The following is an 18,029-nucleotide window of genomic DNA, read 5'->3' on the forward strand; positions in this document are numbered from 1 at the left end:
ACAAAAAACTCCTTTGGCTAAATATTTTTGTGTAACACCAGTGTATTGTGATACTCATTATTATCTCATGCCATAATGTATTGACTCTGGAAGGACTCACATTTAGAAAACAAACAAACAATGACAGCATATTCTGTTCAACATTTATGGTTGATGATGGACTTTTTCATCAGATTTCTTGTTTCTTGATATAATTGATTAATTACTGTGAATCTAGTCAGCTGACCACAGAAGCTAATGAAATAAGGGAAATGCAAATTCCTATTCTGAACGTGTCTTCATTTTATTATAGTATTTTGGGAAAAGGATTAAGGCTTAATTATCCCTTCGATGTTTTTTTTCCTCTTTTCCTAAAATGTTTAACGACTGCTTTGACATACATCTGCCAAACATTTTTTCCTTACTCTAGAGACCATAGTTTCAAAGGAACTTTCACCACATTTCCCCAAAGACATTTTGAAGTCATTAGATGTACAAAATCCTTAGTCTAAGTATAAAAATGTGCATGAAAAATGAATAGTGTCATGTGCAAAAAGTGCTAATGAGAAGTTTTAGTACCTTTATCAGGTAGCTGAAATGTAGATGAAAATGAAAAGGGCTTTGCAGCCTCACAGGTTAGAATATCTTGACATAGTGAAGTGATGCTGGATTGCGTCTCTATAGTTTAAGGTAAGGCAGAACAATAATTTTGTTTATAATTAGCTATAGCTGAGGCTAGCAGAGGTTGGGTCTGTCTTTTGCTAGTGCCAGGATAGCACTGGGGACCAGCATTGATTGGAACTTGGAGGATTTGTGGCTGCATGTGTTTAGAATTTAGCTCCAGGATGGTGGACTGTTGAGATGTTGAGTTCAGGGCAAATCCATCAGGGAGTGTTTTAATTAAGAGCTGGAGTTAGAGGGTGTTTTAATACTACTGTGGGTTCAAATTCTCCTGGGATTTTAATTCTTCTGTGACTGAATATATGTAAGGAATCGCAATGTGATTAATACAAAGAGCTCAGATTAAGCACCAACAGAAAGCAGAGTACTACCACATACATATTTGGATTGGAATGGCTGACAGGCATCTTGGCTTTTAAAGACACCTTTCAGAGTGCCAAAGTGATTTTATGTATGAGTATGAGGACGATTATCTATTTACCATCTTCACTTGTTCACTTAATTTTTGTTTGGTTTTTCTCCACTGCAGACTATGTCAGAGAGCCACAATGATCATGCAAAATAACAGTTCAGCCTCACCCCTGTTTTCAAATGTGAGCTCCTTCTGGAAGAGAGATTCGCACAGACCAGGACTCCTTGAGGAAGCAGCATCACTCATTGGCAGCTATGATTTCCCTCAGACCACAGAGAGTTTTACCTTCTCCACTGTGGAATCAACAAACATGACCCTAAATGCCACAAGCAAAGACCCTCTGGGTGGACACACTGTCTGGCAAGTAGTTTTGATTGCTTTCCTCACGGGGATCCTTGCCCTGGTGACCATCATAGGAAACATCTTAGTGATTGTTGCATTTAAGGTTAACAAACAACTGAAAACGGTCAACAACTACTTCTTGTTGAGCCTTGCTTGTGCAGATTTGATCATCGGTGTTCTTTCTATGAATCTTTATACAACATACATCATCATGGACCACTGGGCTTTGGGAAGCTTAGCCTGTGATCTTTGGCTCTCCATTGACTATGTCGCCAGTAATGCCTCTGTCATGAATCTCCTTGTTATAAGTTTTGACAGGTATTTTTCCATCACTAGGCCACTAACATACAGAGCCAAACGAACAACCAAAAGGGCTGGGGTGATGATTGGTTTAGCATGGATAGTCTCTTTTGTTCTTTGGGCCCCTGCCATCTTGTTTTGGCAGTATTTTGTTGGAGAGAGGACTGTGCCTCCTGATGAATGTTTCATCCAGTTTCTAAGTGAACCTATCATCACTTTTGGCACTGCCATAGCTGCCTTTTATTTGCCAGTCACCATTATGAGTATTTTGTATTGGAGGATCTACAAGGAGACAGAGAAACGCACCAAAGAGTTAGCAGGGCTACAGGCTTCGGGCAGTGAAGCAGAGGCAGAACGCTTTGTACACCAGACCGGCAGCTCCCGGAGCTGCAGCAGCTACGAGCTGCAACGGCAGAGCATGAAACGCTCCACTCGAAAGAAATATGGACGCTGCCATTTCTGGCTCACAATGAAGAGCTGGGAACCCAACAACGACCAGGGAGATCAAGATCATAGCAGCAGTGACAGCTGGAACAACAACGATGCTGCTGCCTCCCTTGAAAATTCAGCTTCCTCTGATGAAGAAGACATTGCTACAGAGACCAGAGCCATCTATTCAATCGTGCTGAAGCTTCCTGGTCACAGTGCTATCCTCAATTCCACGAAACTACCCTCCTCGGAAGATCTGCATGAGTCAGGGGATGAACTGCAGAAATCCCACACAGAATCTAAGGAAAAGAAACCAAAAAAATTGCACCCTCCCAAAAGTGTTCAGGATGGTGGAAATTTCCAAAAGAGCTTTTCTAAGATTCCAGTTGAGCCAGAGTCAGAAGACACAACCACAGCTTCTGATGGCATCTCATCAGTAACCAAGACATCTGCAACCTTGCCCTTGTCCTTCAAGGAAGCAACACTGGCAAAAAAGTTTGCCTTGAAGACCAGAAGTCAGATCACAAAGCGAAAACGAATGTCACTTATCAAAGAAAAGAAAGCAGCGCAGACACTCAGTGCCATTTTGTTTGCCTTCATCATTACATGGACCCCATATAACATCATGGTTCTGGCAAACACCTTTTGCAGCTGTATCCCCAAAACTTTCTGGCACCTGGGGTATTGGCTTTGCTACATCAATAGCACGGTGAACCCCATGTGCTATGCACTGTGTAACAAGACATTCAGAAACACCTTCAAGATGCTGCTGCTGTGCCAGTGTGACAAACGAAAACAACGCAAACAGCAGTATCAGCAAAGGCAGTCTGTCATTTTTCATAAGCGGATCCCTAGGGAGGCTTCATAGAATAGTATTTTTTAAACAATAAGAAACCAATGAAACAGGGATGAGATGAGATGGGACAGGATGAGATGGGATAGGACGGGACAGGACGGCACGGGACAGGGCAGGATGGGACACAGGACAGTAAGAAATATGACGGGATGGGTTGGGGTGGGAGGGTGGTTCCAGGGTGCTGATTCTATGATTTAAATATCAAGTCATGAAAGCAGCTGCCAGACTTATTTATCCTTTCAATAAATCCAGTTTAATATAAAAATCAAGTCTGCCTTCAGCAAAAACTAACAAACTTCAGTGTTTTTACTAAGGAATGAAATATTTAATATAGTTTTCCTACAAATTTGCAAGAAGCTGTATAGCAGTTATAAACCCATTACTTATCTGCCCAGCTCTTTGATCATAATCAACTCTGAGATCTCAGGTAAGCACATTTAGCTAGCCCAGCTCTTCTGTTTCCAAGGAATCCAACATCTTTATATTCAAGTTACATAGAGAGGTAGCAAGCTTGTGAAACAGGATTATGAAATTATTTGAGAGACTGTATACGTTGAAAAATTGCTTCTTGTTGTCCAGGTAGAGTTTCCTGTCTACTTCTCTTCTGGTGTATTGTTAATTGTCCCCCTGATTCCTGATCTCTAGGTATCTATGTGTGCAGCTCATGTTATATATATGTGTGTGTGTGTGTGTGAGAGTGTATGTATGCATAACATACATTCACACATGTAAAATACACACATACTGGGAAAGAGGTGACCTAATGTTCTAGGTTTTACAGGATCCCTCATCATGATTTCATGTGATTGAAATTTTAAAAAGGAGTCAGAAAATCATGTTATATGTATATAGTTCATTATTTGCCACCCAAAACTCAACTTTATCTCTGGAACCAAAACGTGATGTCCACATTTCAAAAAGAGAGAACCAAAGTATAGCCTGTGAGCCTAACAGTCTACAGAATTTTATAATGGGGTAGATGCCCAGTAAAACCTTAATCTTGAGCATAGTGTCTCTCTGGAATGTGATCACACCTCTTTAAAAGATAGAAACGTGAAAGGAACTGAGGGCTACATTTGGGAAAGAGTTTGAAGCTATCTTTGTAGGGCGTAGGATGATGGAACTCCAGATCAGGGCTGCACAGTACTGATGCCCAGAGGGAGCTGCTCAGGAGCCAGGCAGGCACAATCATCAGCAGAACCCCCATGTTATGCTGGGGGGTCTGTGCTGCTGTTGTGGCACACACGGGTTCTGCAACACCTCGTCCTGAGTTGCACCATGTGGACGCACCACCATTCTCGGAGCCAGCTCTGATCTAATGTGCAGTATCTCTACAGCTTCCAATGAAAGTTCAAGTTACAATTTTCTGACAAAACTTGGTGGAGCCCCCCTGCTTGCACTGTCTGCCCAGGTGATCTTCAGATGCAAAAGATTTGTTTAAAAAAAATGCTTTATATTTGCACATGAAGGATGGTCACTAAAAAGTGTTTCTTTTCCAGAACCTGTTTTAAAATCATCAGGAGAAGCGCACCTAAATCCGTTTGACGCTAGGTTATTCGGTGTTGCGAAAAATGTGATATTGCCAATTTCTAACCTGGCAATTTTTGATAAAGACAATTTTAAAAGGGCTTTAATATTTATAGCTTAGACATAACCAGTAATTCCTGGTGTTTGTGATGTGGTCTGCACCACATAAAAAGTCACATATAAAAGTCAGAGGTCCCGTGGGGAAAGGATTGTACTTTAAACTGTTGCTCTAAATCTGATTTAGTTACATGTTGAAAGATTATTTTGTATTCTCCTTTGAACTGACCAAAACTTTTTTTTTATTGCTTAGACTCTTTATTTTGCTGAAAATAAAACAAAACAAATATCTTATTTTACAAAGGGGCATCAGTGTTGTGAACACAGAACTGATGTTAAAGCTGCTTTTGTATTCAGTGTGAGATGGTGTTTACAGATGATTTTGACAACAGTGGAAATATATTAAATGGTGTCTGTGTATCTGAACTATTTAATTTTGTGTTATGTTCATATGAAGAAATATTTATACATATTTCACCAAATGTTTTATTTAATGTTGATAAATATTGCTCTTCAGTCTTCAGCTGTAGTGTCCTTTTAAAGTGATTCATAAAGGTCTGCTTGAGAAATGAATAAACTACACCTAGTTTTCTTGTCACTGAAACAAATACTTTCTTTTGTATGAGTTGTTTTAAATGTCTACCCTAAGGTAATCTCATAAATAATATTGCAAGTCTACCGCAAGTTTTAGTATAAAATACAGAAAAAGTTAAAGCTTCGTCCCTAAGTCACTGAACTAAAGATACCAGAATTGATTTACCAGTTTCGTAGCCACATAAAACCAAAGCCTTTGCAACCTGTGTTGCAAAGAAAATTAATGACCTTTATTTATAGAAAGAAGCATCTGTTTGAAATATATTCATTACTCAAGTTGACCTTACAAATGTTTTAACATTTAAATATATATCTATATCTATATATATTGCCATATTATTATATTCTAATATCTAGAGTAGTGCTGTGCCCCTAATACACAAAATGTGAGAGCATGTAAGGAAGCCAGAGTTCATCAGGGGGATTTATGGTATATTAGTATTGATTTTACAATGGGAAACTATTATTTTTATTGAAGTTAAGCTTCCTTGAAAGCATCCGTCACCACTGTTTACATAATAGGAAGAGTTAAATCCTTGGATTGTTTTAACAGAGAAATAAAAAACCTGTCTTTTGATGTGTGAACAGGCTTTAAAATGTTATTTACAGGCATCATAAAATGTGTATGTATACACATATTGTAGCATAGATCAATTTAGTTATTTATTTAATGGAATATGCACTATAAAATATTAAGGATTTGGCTGTGTTACAACTACAGTGGGGGATCGAGTTAATTTGTATTTTATGTCTCTGCGTTTGCTTAAAACCCTTGCACACACAAAAATTTTAGCTGTATGCACAAGTGGGTATATTATTTATGAACACAGGCACACACAATAGTTTGCAGAGGAACAGTGTGAGACCAGAAGGTACAATCTGACACTGCATTGGTTTTAAGAAATACAAATAATGCAATAGTTCATCTGTTTTGAGGAAAATTAAGTCAGAAACACAGTAGAAAGCATCACTCTGACGGCAGACAAACAGCTCAGTCCCATTAACACTATTCACGTGGAAAGCTGCATTTTCAGAGACGAGTGCCCATTAATTGCAATAATACCAGATTAGATTCCATATGAAGAGGAACCAAAAATCAGAAGCGATAGCCAGACAGGAGCAATTGAGTAGTCTGGAGAAATCTTTGTAGAATAGACCCCAATCACTGTCAGCCTCTGAAGAGACAACAAAACACTTTAAAATATTTGCTCGGCTTTATCAATGTAAAATTGTGATAGAAGTTTATTACTTCTGTACCGGTATAGGCAGTGGGAAATATCTGATCCAAAGATCCAGGAACAGGGCTCATGGTGCATGAAACACTTTTTCCTACCCCAGCATAACACCCTTTCTGCAAAGGTAAACTGAAAATCAGTGTGGCATTGTTCTAAAGCTAAACAAATATAGGAAAGGCCTGAATAGTTTCCAGGATCTAAACATGTGGATCAGGGTAACCTAAACAATAAATGTCCTAAAGGATTCTGGCAGTTTCATGAAGATAACCCACACAGATTTTCTGAGACAGTTGATGACCTTTCTCAGTTATGTACAACTTCACTTTCTTATTTTCTGTCTTGATTATTATATTTCCTTACTTCTTCTGCAATAATATTCGAGAAAATCTTAGTTCATTATCAACCTTGTTATCTCAGTATTGAATACAGGTGCCAAAGTACACTTGGTTTGCCTCTACAGAGTGTGAACATCAAAGGATTTTTTTTTTTTTCCTGATCAGCATCATCAGTAATTTTGAAGACACAGTTATCATCATGCTACCATATGTATGGTGGGGATGATCATACTGTGCCATGTCAACCTATTTATAAACTGCTTGTCACTTGCCCCTTGCCATCTGACTATGCATCCCTATTCAATTTTATATTTGAGATTCTAAACCCTCATTCTCCTCCAAATGGCTCCTAGAGTCTTCCTAATATACGCTCTACAAGCTTCTCTTGGTACCAGGCTTTCTTTCCTTTCACAGTCCCCCTATGCAAAGTTATGTGCTCTTAGACTATCAGAAGGCACCTTACTAATTCCAGCAGTTGTAATGTTGGGACCTGATGCTTCTTTTCTAAAGATGTATAAGAACATGAAAAAGAGATGGAGCAGGATTCATATATTCCAGGTCCTTATTGGTAAAAATGGTCTTTACCGCAAGTTGACTGTTCACCAAGCCTGACCTTCTTTGGAACTCATGGGATGATCTCTCCATAAGAATGTTCTACCAAGCCCCCACTAGCTTAAACTTCACCCACTTCATGAATCATCATGTATTTTAATGCATTTGGAAATTTTAAAAAAGTACATATTCATTGTGATAACTCTGAATATTTTTTGACCTCCGCAAATCTACTGTCTCTTTTCACAACTTGTTTCCAGCTTCTGTGATTTTCTATTTTATGTATTCTTTTTATCTTTTCTGTATGTGCCCATGCAAATACCACTGCACTGGCTTCTGGGAGCAGGTCAAAGTGATACCTATTTGTAGATTGCTTCTTGTGAGCCCCAGGGGTATGTAGAGATGTCTGGTGGAGCTGAGGTGTTCATAATGATGTCTGCCTTTTCTCTCTCATGCACTGCACTCCCATGATAATCAAGTGCTTCTGTTTGGAAGCTTAGCTAAAGCATGTATAACATTCAGGTTTTCATGGAATTAAAAACTTTATTTAGTTAGGATGTTCTTCCTCATATCAGGCATAGATCATTTGTAAGTTCTGCAGTTTTCTACTTCTACCTTTAGGACCTGCCAGACAGTTATTGGGAAAAATGCTAATTTGTAATGTCTGATACTTGGGCATTTTTCTACTTCAGCTTTTAAAGCAAGAGTATAGATAATCCAGTCATGCTATTTGTTGGAAACAAGTTCAGCATGAATAGAAATGTTTAGAATTATACACTATGTTTATTTCATGTTGTACGCTGTGGCACTGCAACTGGCTGAGATTGACCATCACAGTATTTGGTACCACTGACAATTTTTCACAGTCTTAACTGACAGGGTCATTAGATGTGCCACACTGGCATTCAGGACTTTGACTACTCTTCACAATGCATACTGTACATGCAAAATATAACAGATCGTAATCTTTTTTTTTCTCAAGAAAGATCATTGTAGTTATTTCCAGATACCTTCCTAGTTGTGCTTGAGGATTTTTTTCTTAATTTTGGATATTTAAATGACTTGGGAGAGTTTCAGTCAACCCTGGCAGAGATTGAAAAATGGAAGGAGTAACATGGGAAAACATTAAGATAAGTGTTACTTATTTCACTACCTATTCCAACTTGTATTATGTGGTATGCATATTGTACCTATACATCTCTATGCACTACATATATCTCAGAAGGATAACATATGTATGACTGTACTGTGCATGTACCTACAGAGAGACGTACGCGCATCTAGAGCAATGTATACGTATGTATATACAAACTTATGCTGAAGTTGTCTGCAGTGGTAAACACTGCCTTTGATGCCTCATCAGTTGTAACTGGACAGTGAAACTGTGTTTTAGTCTGCTCTGCTTATGTGCAAGAAAAGTTTCCACATCCTTCCTTACTGCGTATTTTTACAATTGCATTTTCTTTATTTCTGGATGTGGTGTTTTCAGTGTATTGTGCTGGTTCCTCAGACATTACCCAAAATTTAGAAATGCATGACCAGATTTCACTTAGTGAAAGCATTGATGCAGTAGTGAGCTACTGCATCAATGCTTCCCTAGGTTTAACTCTGTTAGTTTAAAAAAAATCACCCTACGTTTACCATATAGGAAAATAAAGGCCTCTTAAAGTAGATTCTATCTAGGTTCACATAAGAGAAACTCCTATGTTCATGTGAACATCACTGTCAGTGTCTGAGCTTGGGAGGAGAAAACCAGTCACTATGAAAACAGTTTGAGGCAAATGTCACAAACATATAAAGCAAGTCACCACTGCAAATTCTTTAAGGTAAGAACAGCACTCATCCCATTAGAAATGAGAAAAATAAAATTGCCATCCTCTCTCACCCTATCCTATTGCTCTGCCCTTTCTGTTGCATGGAATAATAATATTCATGTACCAGTCCCACAGGTGGAATTGTGAAAGCTTTAAAAACCTTGTTTGCCTAATAGGTCTAAGAAATACACAGTATATCTAGATCATTCACCTCTTTCTGGTTTTGTAAACAATAAAACCTTGACTGAATTCAGCTGGGATGTGTGATGCTGGCTTAAAGGAAGGCCTTCCGAAAGTGGTGATAAAACCATTTAGCCCAACTGTGATGAGGATAGCTAACTTTTTTTTCCAAGCTAGTGAAGCTATACAATTTACGTAACTTGGCAAAAAGTGTGGAAAAAAACTCAAGACATTTAAAGGTTTTATAGATGTGAACATCCTCCTTGCATAAGGGTGCATAAACACACATGCCTAAAAAAGTTCAGAGTATGAATGATTCTGTAAGCCAAAAGCACATGTCACCATCAGCTACACTGTTGGCAGAGCAGCCTGACAACCCACTCGGGCCTCTGTGAAAATATCCTTATTATAGCAGTCTAGGACTAAATAACTAGCCATTAGTATGTAAGCATGGCTTGTTTGTCTGAGTGCATATGCATTTTTCAGGAATTTGAAGGGAGATACTAACTCTCTCCAGGACAAAAGTTATTTAGTGCAGTCACTGGAATGAAAGGACTCTAGAAATGCTCTGGTAATCATCACTCGACCATAATTAACAATTAGAAAACACAGGACGTTATTGTACAGAGAGAACTTATATTTATTTTTCAAATCATTCATAAAGGCATATTTAATTTACTTACAATACTCAAAAGATCTCAAAAATTTTACACTATCAAGGAAATAAAGTCTCAGGACAAGAATCTGATCCATTATGTGGCTTCAAAAGACCCAGTCTTCTTGAACCTATTTTATTCTGTATTGAAATCTTTGGGTAATAATGACACTGTAGTCACTTCTCAAATACTACTTAGTCTAGAGATGCCAAAGGGATGAAGAAATGGCCAAATGGCCTTCATTAATTTGTGCTTAATGTGCCCACATTAAGAATTATTATCATTGTGTCACAGACTAACACCACGAGGGCAAAAGATACAAGCCAATTTACTTTGAATCCTGCACAGTGCTGCACTCTGCCTTGTGCAGATACAGCACAAGAAATAGACTTGTGCAGTATTTCCTGATGCTCCGTACTTTTCTCCTCTCCTTACTTTTCTTTCATATACATTCAGTCCCCTTCTAGTGAATATACCTTTTGCATATACCTATCGAATACTCTCTGCCATCAATATAGAAGTATGCCATTTCTTAGCACCTGCAAAATTATATGAAATCAAATGTAGCTGGAGTTAAGCAGCTTTTGTCCTCCAGTGGTGTGAATTTTTCTCATGCGGAAATACATTCCATTTGCTTGCCTTATATCTCCATTAACAATGTTTAGTTTACAAGTGATATTAGGACAAAAACTTTCCACTATTCAGGCTGTAGAAGTATACCTGAGTAAATATTTGGTTTCTTTATTCAAAATAAGTGTGATTTCTTGACCATAGGGTAATCTGAAAAAAATTGTCTGTGTAAAAGGTAGAACAGGATTTATCTCCTACTCTGCCCATGCACTTCACTGAATATGCTGGAAGGTCCTTTCAGACTTCTTTTCAAAATATTGCAGCTACATTACGTAGCTGCTTATTTCCCCTGCTCTGAGACAGGAACTATCAGTATGAAAAATGCAAGAGAAACTTAAACTAATATGCATGAGTAACATTTTTGGGGTTGGGTTGGTTTTTAGTCTGTGCAGTGCATATTGACTGACATGGAATCCATCATTAGAGGTAAAATATAAAGACTAAAGATTGGCAGCTGCTCTCAGAAGCAAGCTGCATAGGGAAGGATCATTGAAGTCCATGTACTAAGTGCACAAAAGTGCGCTTAGTTAAAGCTTAAAAAAGCTGGAATTACCATTCATTGCTTTCTGAAAGGAGTAAGAAAATGCTAAATACAATGTGAAATTTTGTAGTTGTAAGCTGTAGATGTTAGAAGATGTCAGTGAAGGAGATGTAATTTTTTTTATATGAATTATCCCTGGTTTTCTAGAGATGTCCCCTTACCCAGTTGCCTCTTACCCCAATTCTTCCTGCCTCAAAACTGACCAGCATTCATGGGACTTCTGCCTAGCAGAAAGCTGGAACTGGGTTCCTACCCCTGCCACCCTGCAGCGGGAAGGGTGTGGACCACACCAGTCAAGTTGTTACAAGAAAAAGTCATAAGCTTCCTGCTTCTATTTGGAGATAGCGGGTATTTTTGTGATAGAAATAGAGATAACATTGCAGGAATCTGATGAACATATTTTATGTGTTTCCTGATATATTTTTCTTATGCTGTTACTTGAAAGTTTTCTGTTCTTCTGATTATGGTGCAAAACAAGTCCCAGAGAAAATATCTGAACATATTTTATATAAATTGACATTTGCCTGTTCCTTCCTGATTTTGCTATATATGGGGAAATTACGTGCAGTAATTAAGCAGCTCAGAAATTGCTTTCATAAAAAGGAATTTGTAATTTTACTCCTTATCAAATGCTGATTTTCTTCAGCCAGACCAGTGGAGCTGAATGTATTGTGAACTTATAAAATAACAGGAAAGAGTAGAAAGGAGACCCTCACCTACTGCTGTGTAAAAAGACAGTAACTGAGCATTCACTCAAAGTCTAGTATCTATTAATCTAGTCATAGCCACCCATTCAGATACAATACAAAATATTACCATTTTTTAAATTACTGGATAAGTTGATCTTTTTTTTGCTAACAAGTACCTTACTGTGCAGCAATCCTTCCACTAATTAAATTCTGTCTCAGTAAACTCTCAGAAAGAATAATTGGCCCTAGCTCATATTGATGGTGATTTGCAACACTAGCACAGTAATTAGAAGAGTAGAAGTGGATAATGATGGAAAACAATCATTTTCCTCGTCTGCAATGTTTTAGAGGAACCTTCCCTTTCGCAACTAATAAAAATAAAGTAAGGAAAGGTATACTGAGAGAGACTCAAATGCTTTCATTGGTGTTCTCTCCTCTTGAATGACTGCCAGCTCTGCAGTCCTGAGGGCAGAAGGTGGATGGCCATGTGTGTTCGTACAAAAGTGAATGCATTGGTCCAGGTCAAGTGGCCTAAGAGAGCTCACATTTCTCCTTTTACTGCATGGGTATCAGCCCAAAATGTGCTGTCAAAACTTGGCTCCCACTGAACTATCACAGTGGAACATTGTGCTCCTAAGAGATTTTCTCCTGCCAAGATGCTTTAACATCCCTTTTTTTTTTAATTCCCCACATAAAACTAATCAGGTGGCACCTTCCCGTGTGGAAATTTCCTTGCAAATATATTACTGTAATCTACAAATGACTTTTACCCTGTATGCCCCTGATAACAATTGCATTAATATAAGCTGATAAACTCATTTCTTTAGTTGCTGCTCATAGAGTGGCTTGCTAGTTAAGATAAAAAGTAAATTATGGGATATAAAAGACATATCTGATTGTACAGTAATACACTGTGTGCCAAGCAGTTGGTGAGGTAAGGTTTACATAACCACTAGAGGTTGCTTGAACTTTTGAGATATATTTCCATGTACTTTTTTCCTCTCTGAACACAAAACAGGCAGAACAGAGAACAAGCAATTAAGAAAAGTGTAATTGTTTTGATTATAGTGATTTGAGATTAGAAGTTGCAAGTGGGTAAACAATCTAGAGAAAGTGTTTTGAAGTCTTCATCGTGTAGATGAGGTCCTGTGGGGAAACTGTCGTTCCCTTCAGTGTGGCAGGATTCTCTTTAGATGCAGATTTGTAGAAGGAAATTTTGACTCCATCCATATCCTACAATATTCTTTGGCTGCTATTAATTCACTTAATGACACCGTTGGTTGCTAGGTGAAATTGCTTTGTGCTCTCGTAGCCCCCTTTTCTGGGGGCTGATCCAAGCCCTGCTCCAGCTGATGGAAAGACTCCCACTGTGAATCTGAAATGCACATATTTCCACCAGATAGGCAGGAGGTGGGCAGCTTGGAGCTGGGCTGCCTGGCCTCCTGTCAGCATCACAGACCTCCACCTGTGTGCCCAACACTTGCACTCACTGGGCACAAGCCTGCAAAGATATTCTCTTGGAAAACATAGAGCAATCAGAGTGAGCCATCCTCAAAACATAGATTGATAGATCCATTCTTCAGCTTCTCTTCCTCCTTCCTGATGCCCAGTGACAGCATATTCACACAACAAAAATAGTGGCTTCTAAAATAATTTCCATCTGGACTGTAAAGTGCAGTGGTCTTTATTCCCAGTAGCATTAGAGAAAAATGGAAATGGCGAATTGCTCAGCTCTTCCCTGTTTATGACTTTTTTCCTTTCTTTCTCATTTAAATGATGTACTCAGTAAATTTATTTGTTTGGAGGAAAGATTGTAGGTTACTGATGCAGCATTCTGACAGATATTTTAGCATATTCAGACAAGAGAAAATTCAGTTGCACAAATAGACATTTTGGATTTCTTTTTTCTTTCTTACCAAATTCGTTGCAGACAGTTCAAGACCCACCTCTGTCTGAACAAGTGTCTTCCTGTATTTTTGACAACTGAGCAATTTTCTCACACATACCAGTTTGCTCAAAGTTCTTTCTCTATCTGTTTTCTTACTAATGGTTTCTGAATTAGCAAGCTTTTGACCTTCTGATGGTGCACAGAGTCTGCACCAGCCTAACTACGCAGAGTAATCCACCTGTGGTATGAATTTCCTCTACTTTACCTTATCTTGTAGCTTGAACTAGACCCTTGGCTTTCTCAGTCATCACAAACTCACAGCCTAGGAGTTTTGTCCAATGCTTTTAATCCTCATAATATTTAATAAAAGAATCAAATGCATATAATTGAGGTGTTGAAAATACTAATCTATAATCTAACCCATTACTTCAAAGTACCACATCAAATATATTTTCCCATTATTTGTGGAAGCAAATATCTCAGTGCATAGCCGTGACTAGCTATGTAGTCTATATTGACATCTAATGCAAAACAGATATTTTTCAAATAGTTCATTAAATAGTGTGATCTAATTCATCCTGGCTGAACAGACATAGTTTAGCTCAATCCTGCGGTTAAGCCTTCTCCAAAATTTGCATTAATATCAATGGAAATTCTAGCAAGAGGAGAAAAATCAGTCTCTCATTATAGGACAGATAAATAACACTTCAGTTTTATATTTCTAGCTAATAAATGCAATCAAATTACTTAAAATATAAACACTCAAAGCCTGTTCTGTGCCCTCAGGGAACCCCTTTCTCTATCCCAGTGCAGTAAAGCTGCATATAGCAGGATATATTCCACTAATACAGTAAAAAATATATGGGTGTATAAGAATAAACAGCTTAAAAAAAATCATACTGTAAATGATGTGATTGAGTGAAACTGTGTGTGTATTTTTAAGTCTTCAGCATAGTTGAAGTTTTAACTTATTTCAAATTTTTAAGTTGAAATCTATTAATATTTGGAAATTTTGTACAACCTTGTAAAGTTAAATACTATGTCACTGTAATTTATTTTTGTTGTCATATATTGACACATGCTCATTTATATATGAAGTGTATTGTTTATCAATTGCTTCTAAGGCAGCAATAAAAACATGAAAGTTGTTCTCATTTTCCTGTCACAGCTGTCATTTATATCCAGTATATTATTTTAATACTTTTAATTCTGTTCCTTACTAAAACAGATAGTGTACTGTGTTTTTAACTATATGTCTTCCAGTGCTCAGTCAATAGATGGGCTATTCTTGCCTGTACAGCTGTGAGAATTTGGGATACATTGTGCAGAAGCCCTGGGAAGAGATTGCCACCTCAGAGCATCACCTCAAGTGAACATCAGAAAATGAAATGGAACAAAAAGTCTGAACTCCTACTCTTTTCCTACCTAGTTTGATTTTATTTTTTAACTGAAAGGTTTCCACATCATACCATGTGTCCTTTCAGGCTCTGTGAAGTGAGGGACTTTCAGACTTCTTGCCACAATAAGTGAGGGAAGAAGTTTCAGAGCACCCTAAAAATCAGTCCTACTGTTGAAATTTGATTCAGTAAAATACCTCTTCTCCAGTTTCCCTTCATCTTGAAGGAAAGGCTTTAAAACTTTCCTTCATGAGTGCAAGTTAGAAGTACTTTTCTTACCTTGTGCACTGTGGAATGTACCTGCAAATTCACAGCCGTGTGGAATGGTTGCACACATCCTTTCCTCGGTCCAACCCAAAGACCAGGCATGTAACAGAGAGCAAATGTATTTTCCCTATATCAAAGAGCACTTGTTGCTATGAAATGCAATCATCTACAGACTTTTAAGTGTCATATCTACAGCCAATGTAAAACAGAGGGCATGGGAGCAATGAGCGTAACTGGAGAAGTTTCCTACAGTGATTTAACTTCTTTTCCTCATTGCTGATCTGAGGAACATAAATGTTAGGAGAGCTAGAAACAATAAATTTCACTTTATGCAATGATCTCTGCAGTAAAGTGCTAGAGGAAATGCATAAAATGCAAAAGGACAAGGCCCTGGACATTGACTGCAAATAATATGAAAGGAAAACAAATCTTTTAAATTGGGTTTGTTTGCTTTTTATAGTTTCTACAAAGGTGGACTATTTTCTTGTTATATGTCCTTTGGTATCTGCTGATGTCATGAGCCTTTCTTTTTCATCACTGTCAGATTTCACCTGTCCATCTTCCTTTCTTTCATTACAGGATGGAATAAATTTGTTGTCACCCTTTCAGGAATGCATGTGAACTGTGGATCACAGAATAACTCAAGCAACTGATGCACAGCTGGATGCAGGGAGCAGCTGAGGGTGCCCAGGCTCAGGAGGCAGATGGGCAACAACCCACACTACCAATTACAGCTGGTCACCTGAAAGCGGTAACTCTCCACCCAGACTAGGAATGCCTTCTCAGTGATATAAACTAACCTATTTATGCTGTAAAAGAGTAAAGAAAGAGGAGGTTCCTACAGATAATACAAATTGCAGTTTAGAGGTGGAGGCTGCTCCTGCTTGCTGTTTCTGGTGAGTTTGGAATCCTCTTGCAGCACCTTTAAGAGTCTCAGTGCTGCATTCAAATATTAGTTGCTTCAAATAAGGCTAAACCAGTGATAGTTATAGGTCAAAATCCTGGATTAAAGTTTTTTAAAGGTGCTTTTATGTAATTCTGAAGTAACTCTGGATTGGAACTAAAGCAAACTCATGAGGCAAATACCTTGAAGCTGTGTAGTCCAGCTCCAGTTCAGAAGCCCGAAAAGATTTGTTATGAAACTATTCCTTCCTAATTTTCTGAACATCCTCAACCTTCTCCTTAATGCAAATGTCTCTATGCTGCACTCATTATAAATATCATTCAGGCTGCTTTATCAAATAAAACAATAAGCTATCCCCATGTCTTGTAACCAGAGTATCTGCCACTGTGGCAGCTAAATACATCTACTCAATGCAGGAAAAAAATGTAAAAGCACAAATCCTTTTCTCCAGACAGCAGGCTATTTCCTGATGATGCTTTCAAAATGGAAATGTACTTCTGCTTCGTTGTACAAATATCCATATGCTGTGTTTTTCAGCACTTATGTCAGACAGCTGATATAACGCTTCACAGCTACTTGAGTGTGCTTACTTAATGAAACTAGATGTGGATTCCAGTGAGTTGTTTGTATCTTCTCTGAAGCTGTTTATTCTGTGATAAAGTAGTAAGTTAGCAGGGAAGCATGGGAAATTGTTGGCTTACTGAAAATGTTGAACAGCAAATTTTATGTTTCTTCTATTCAGCTGGGGTCAAAGAAAAACAATGCAGCTCCTAATGCTGCTCAAACAGAACCTGAGGGTATGTTGCTTAGTCTGTTTCTTTAAGTTTCCACACACTTTTTTACAGCTACTTCAGCGAGGATTTGCACTATCATTAACTACACAGATCTCTGGCTCTGAAGTATGGTGGATGAGTATCTTTTTGTAGCTATGAAGTATGGCTATTTGGCAGATTTTTACATGGCTTAAATTAAAACATGCTTATCTCAGAGAAAAAAAAAAAGATGGGATTTCCCTCCCCCTCAAAATGTCCATTGGGGGTACTGAGCAAGAGCAGCAAAATCTCCAGTTGATATGATGCGGTTAAAAACCTCAATTTTACTTAGGATGCTTTTTGTAATTTTAAGGATTTATCCTCTTGGTTGTAGCTAGCTGGAAGTTCCACACAAAACAATCCAGGAGGAATCTTGCACAGAATTAATGTGCCTGGCTTTTGGGTTATTTTAACAGAGTAGGAGAATTGTACGAGTCCGTTGGATTTATTAATTATGTGATCAAAAGATTTTAGAAATGAGGAAATAATTGTCTTGCCTCTCCTCCCTATAACAATAAAAGGCTACAGATACTGTGGAAACAGCACCTTTTTTTTTCCACTGTATATGGCAGGCTGTGAAGATTGTGAAGTTTTTTGCCAAATATCTTTTCCTCTTGAAAGACACAAGGACTGAGGGCAGGGCAGGAACTCTTGAACACAAATCCAGTCCATACAGACAAAAAGTCTGTACACTCTTCTGACCACAGCAGTGTTCCCTGTGGAAACTTAGCAGTGGAAATACAGAAAAAAATTAGAAATAGATACAGCTGTTATCAAGAGAGATCTGAGCACAGAGAAGGATGATGTGGAGCATCTAAAGGTGTATGCATACTTGTGGCTTTATTATGCTTTTTATTATTCAGAATTATTGTAGCTATATAGTACATAAATGAGTCTGAGCCTGCAGCCTTGCTTTTGAAGCTGTGCACTCTTTGACAGCATCTTTGGTTTT

The 18,029-nt window shown here is 38.1% G+C and overlaps 1 protein-coding gene across 8 annotated transcripts in view; it reads left to right on the top strand.

Annotated features, from left to right (window-relative positions):
* The window catches only part of CHRM3 (cholinergic receptor muscarinic 3), a 280,416-nt gene extending 265,596 nt beyond the window's left edge, over positions 1-14,820 (top strand). For all 8 annotated transcript variants that reach the window (XM_027657360.1, XM_027657363.1, XM_027657365.1 and 5 more), the window contains one exon: positions 1,190-14,820. In XM_027657360.1, coding sequence (XP_027513161.1) covers positions 1,190-3,011 — 1,822 coding nt within the window. In that variant the 3' untranslated portion in view covers positions 3,012-14,820. The remainder of the gene's footprint in view (positions 1-1,189) is intronic.
* Positions 14,821-18,029: the final 3,209 nt, after the last annotated feature.

The sequence above is a fragment of the Corapipo altera genome, unplaced genomic scaffold, assembly GCF_003945725.1.
Source record: "Corapipo altera isolate COAL_440 unplaced genomic scaffold, ASM394572v1 2c, whole genome shotgun sequence".
Taxonomy (NCBI): Eukaryota; Metazoa; Chordata; class Aves; order Passeriformes; family Pipridae; genus Corapipo; species Corapipo altera.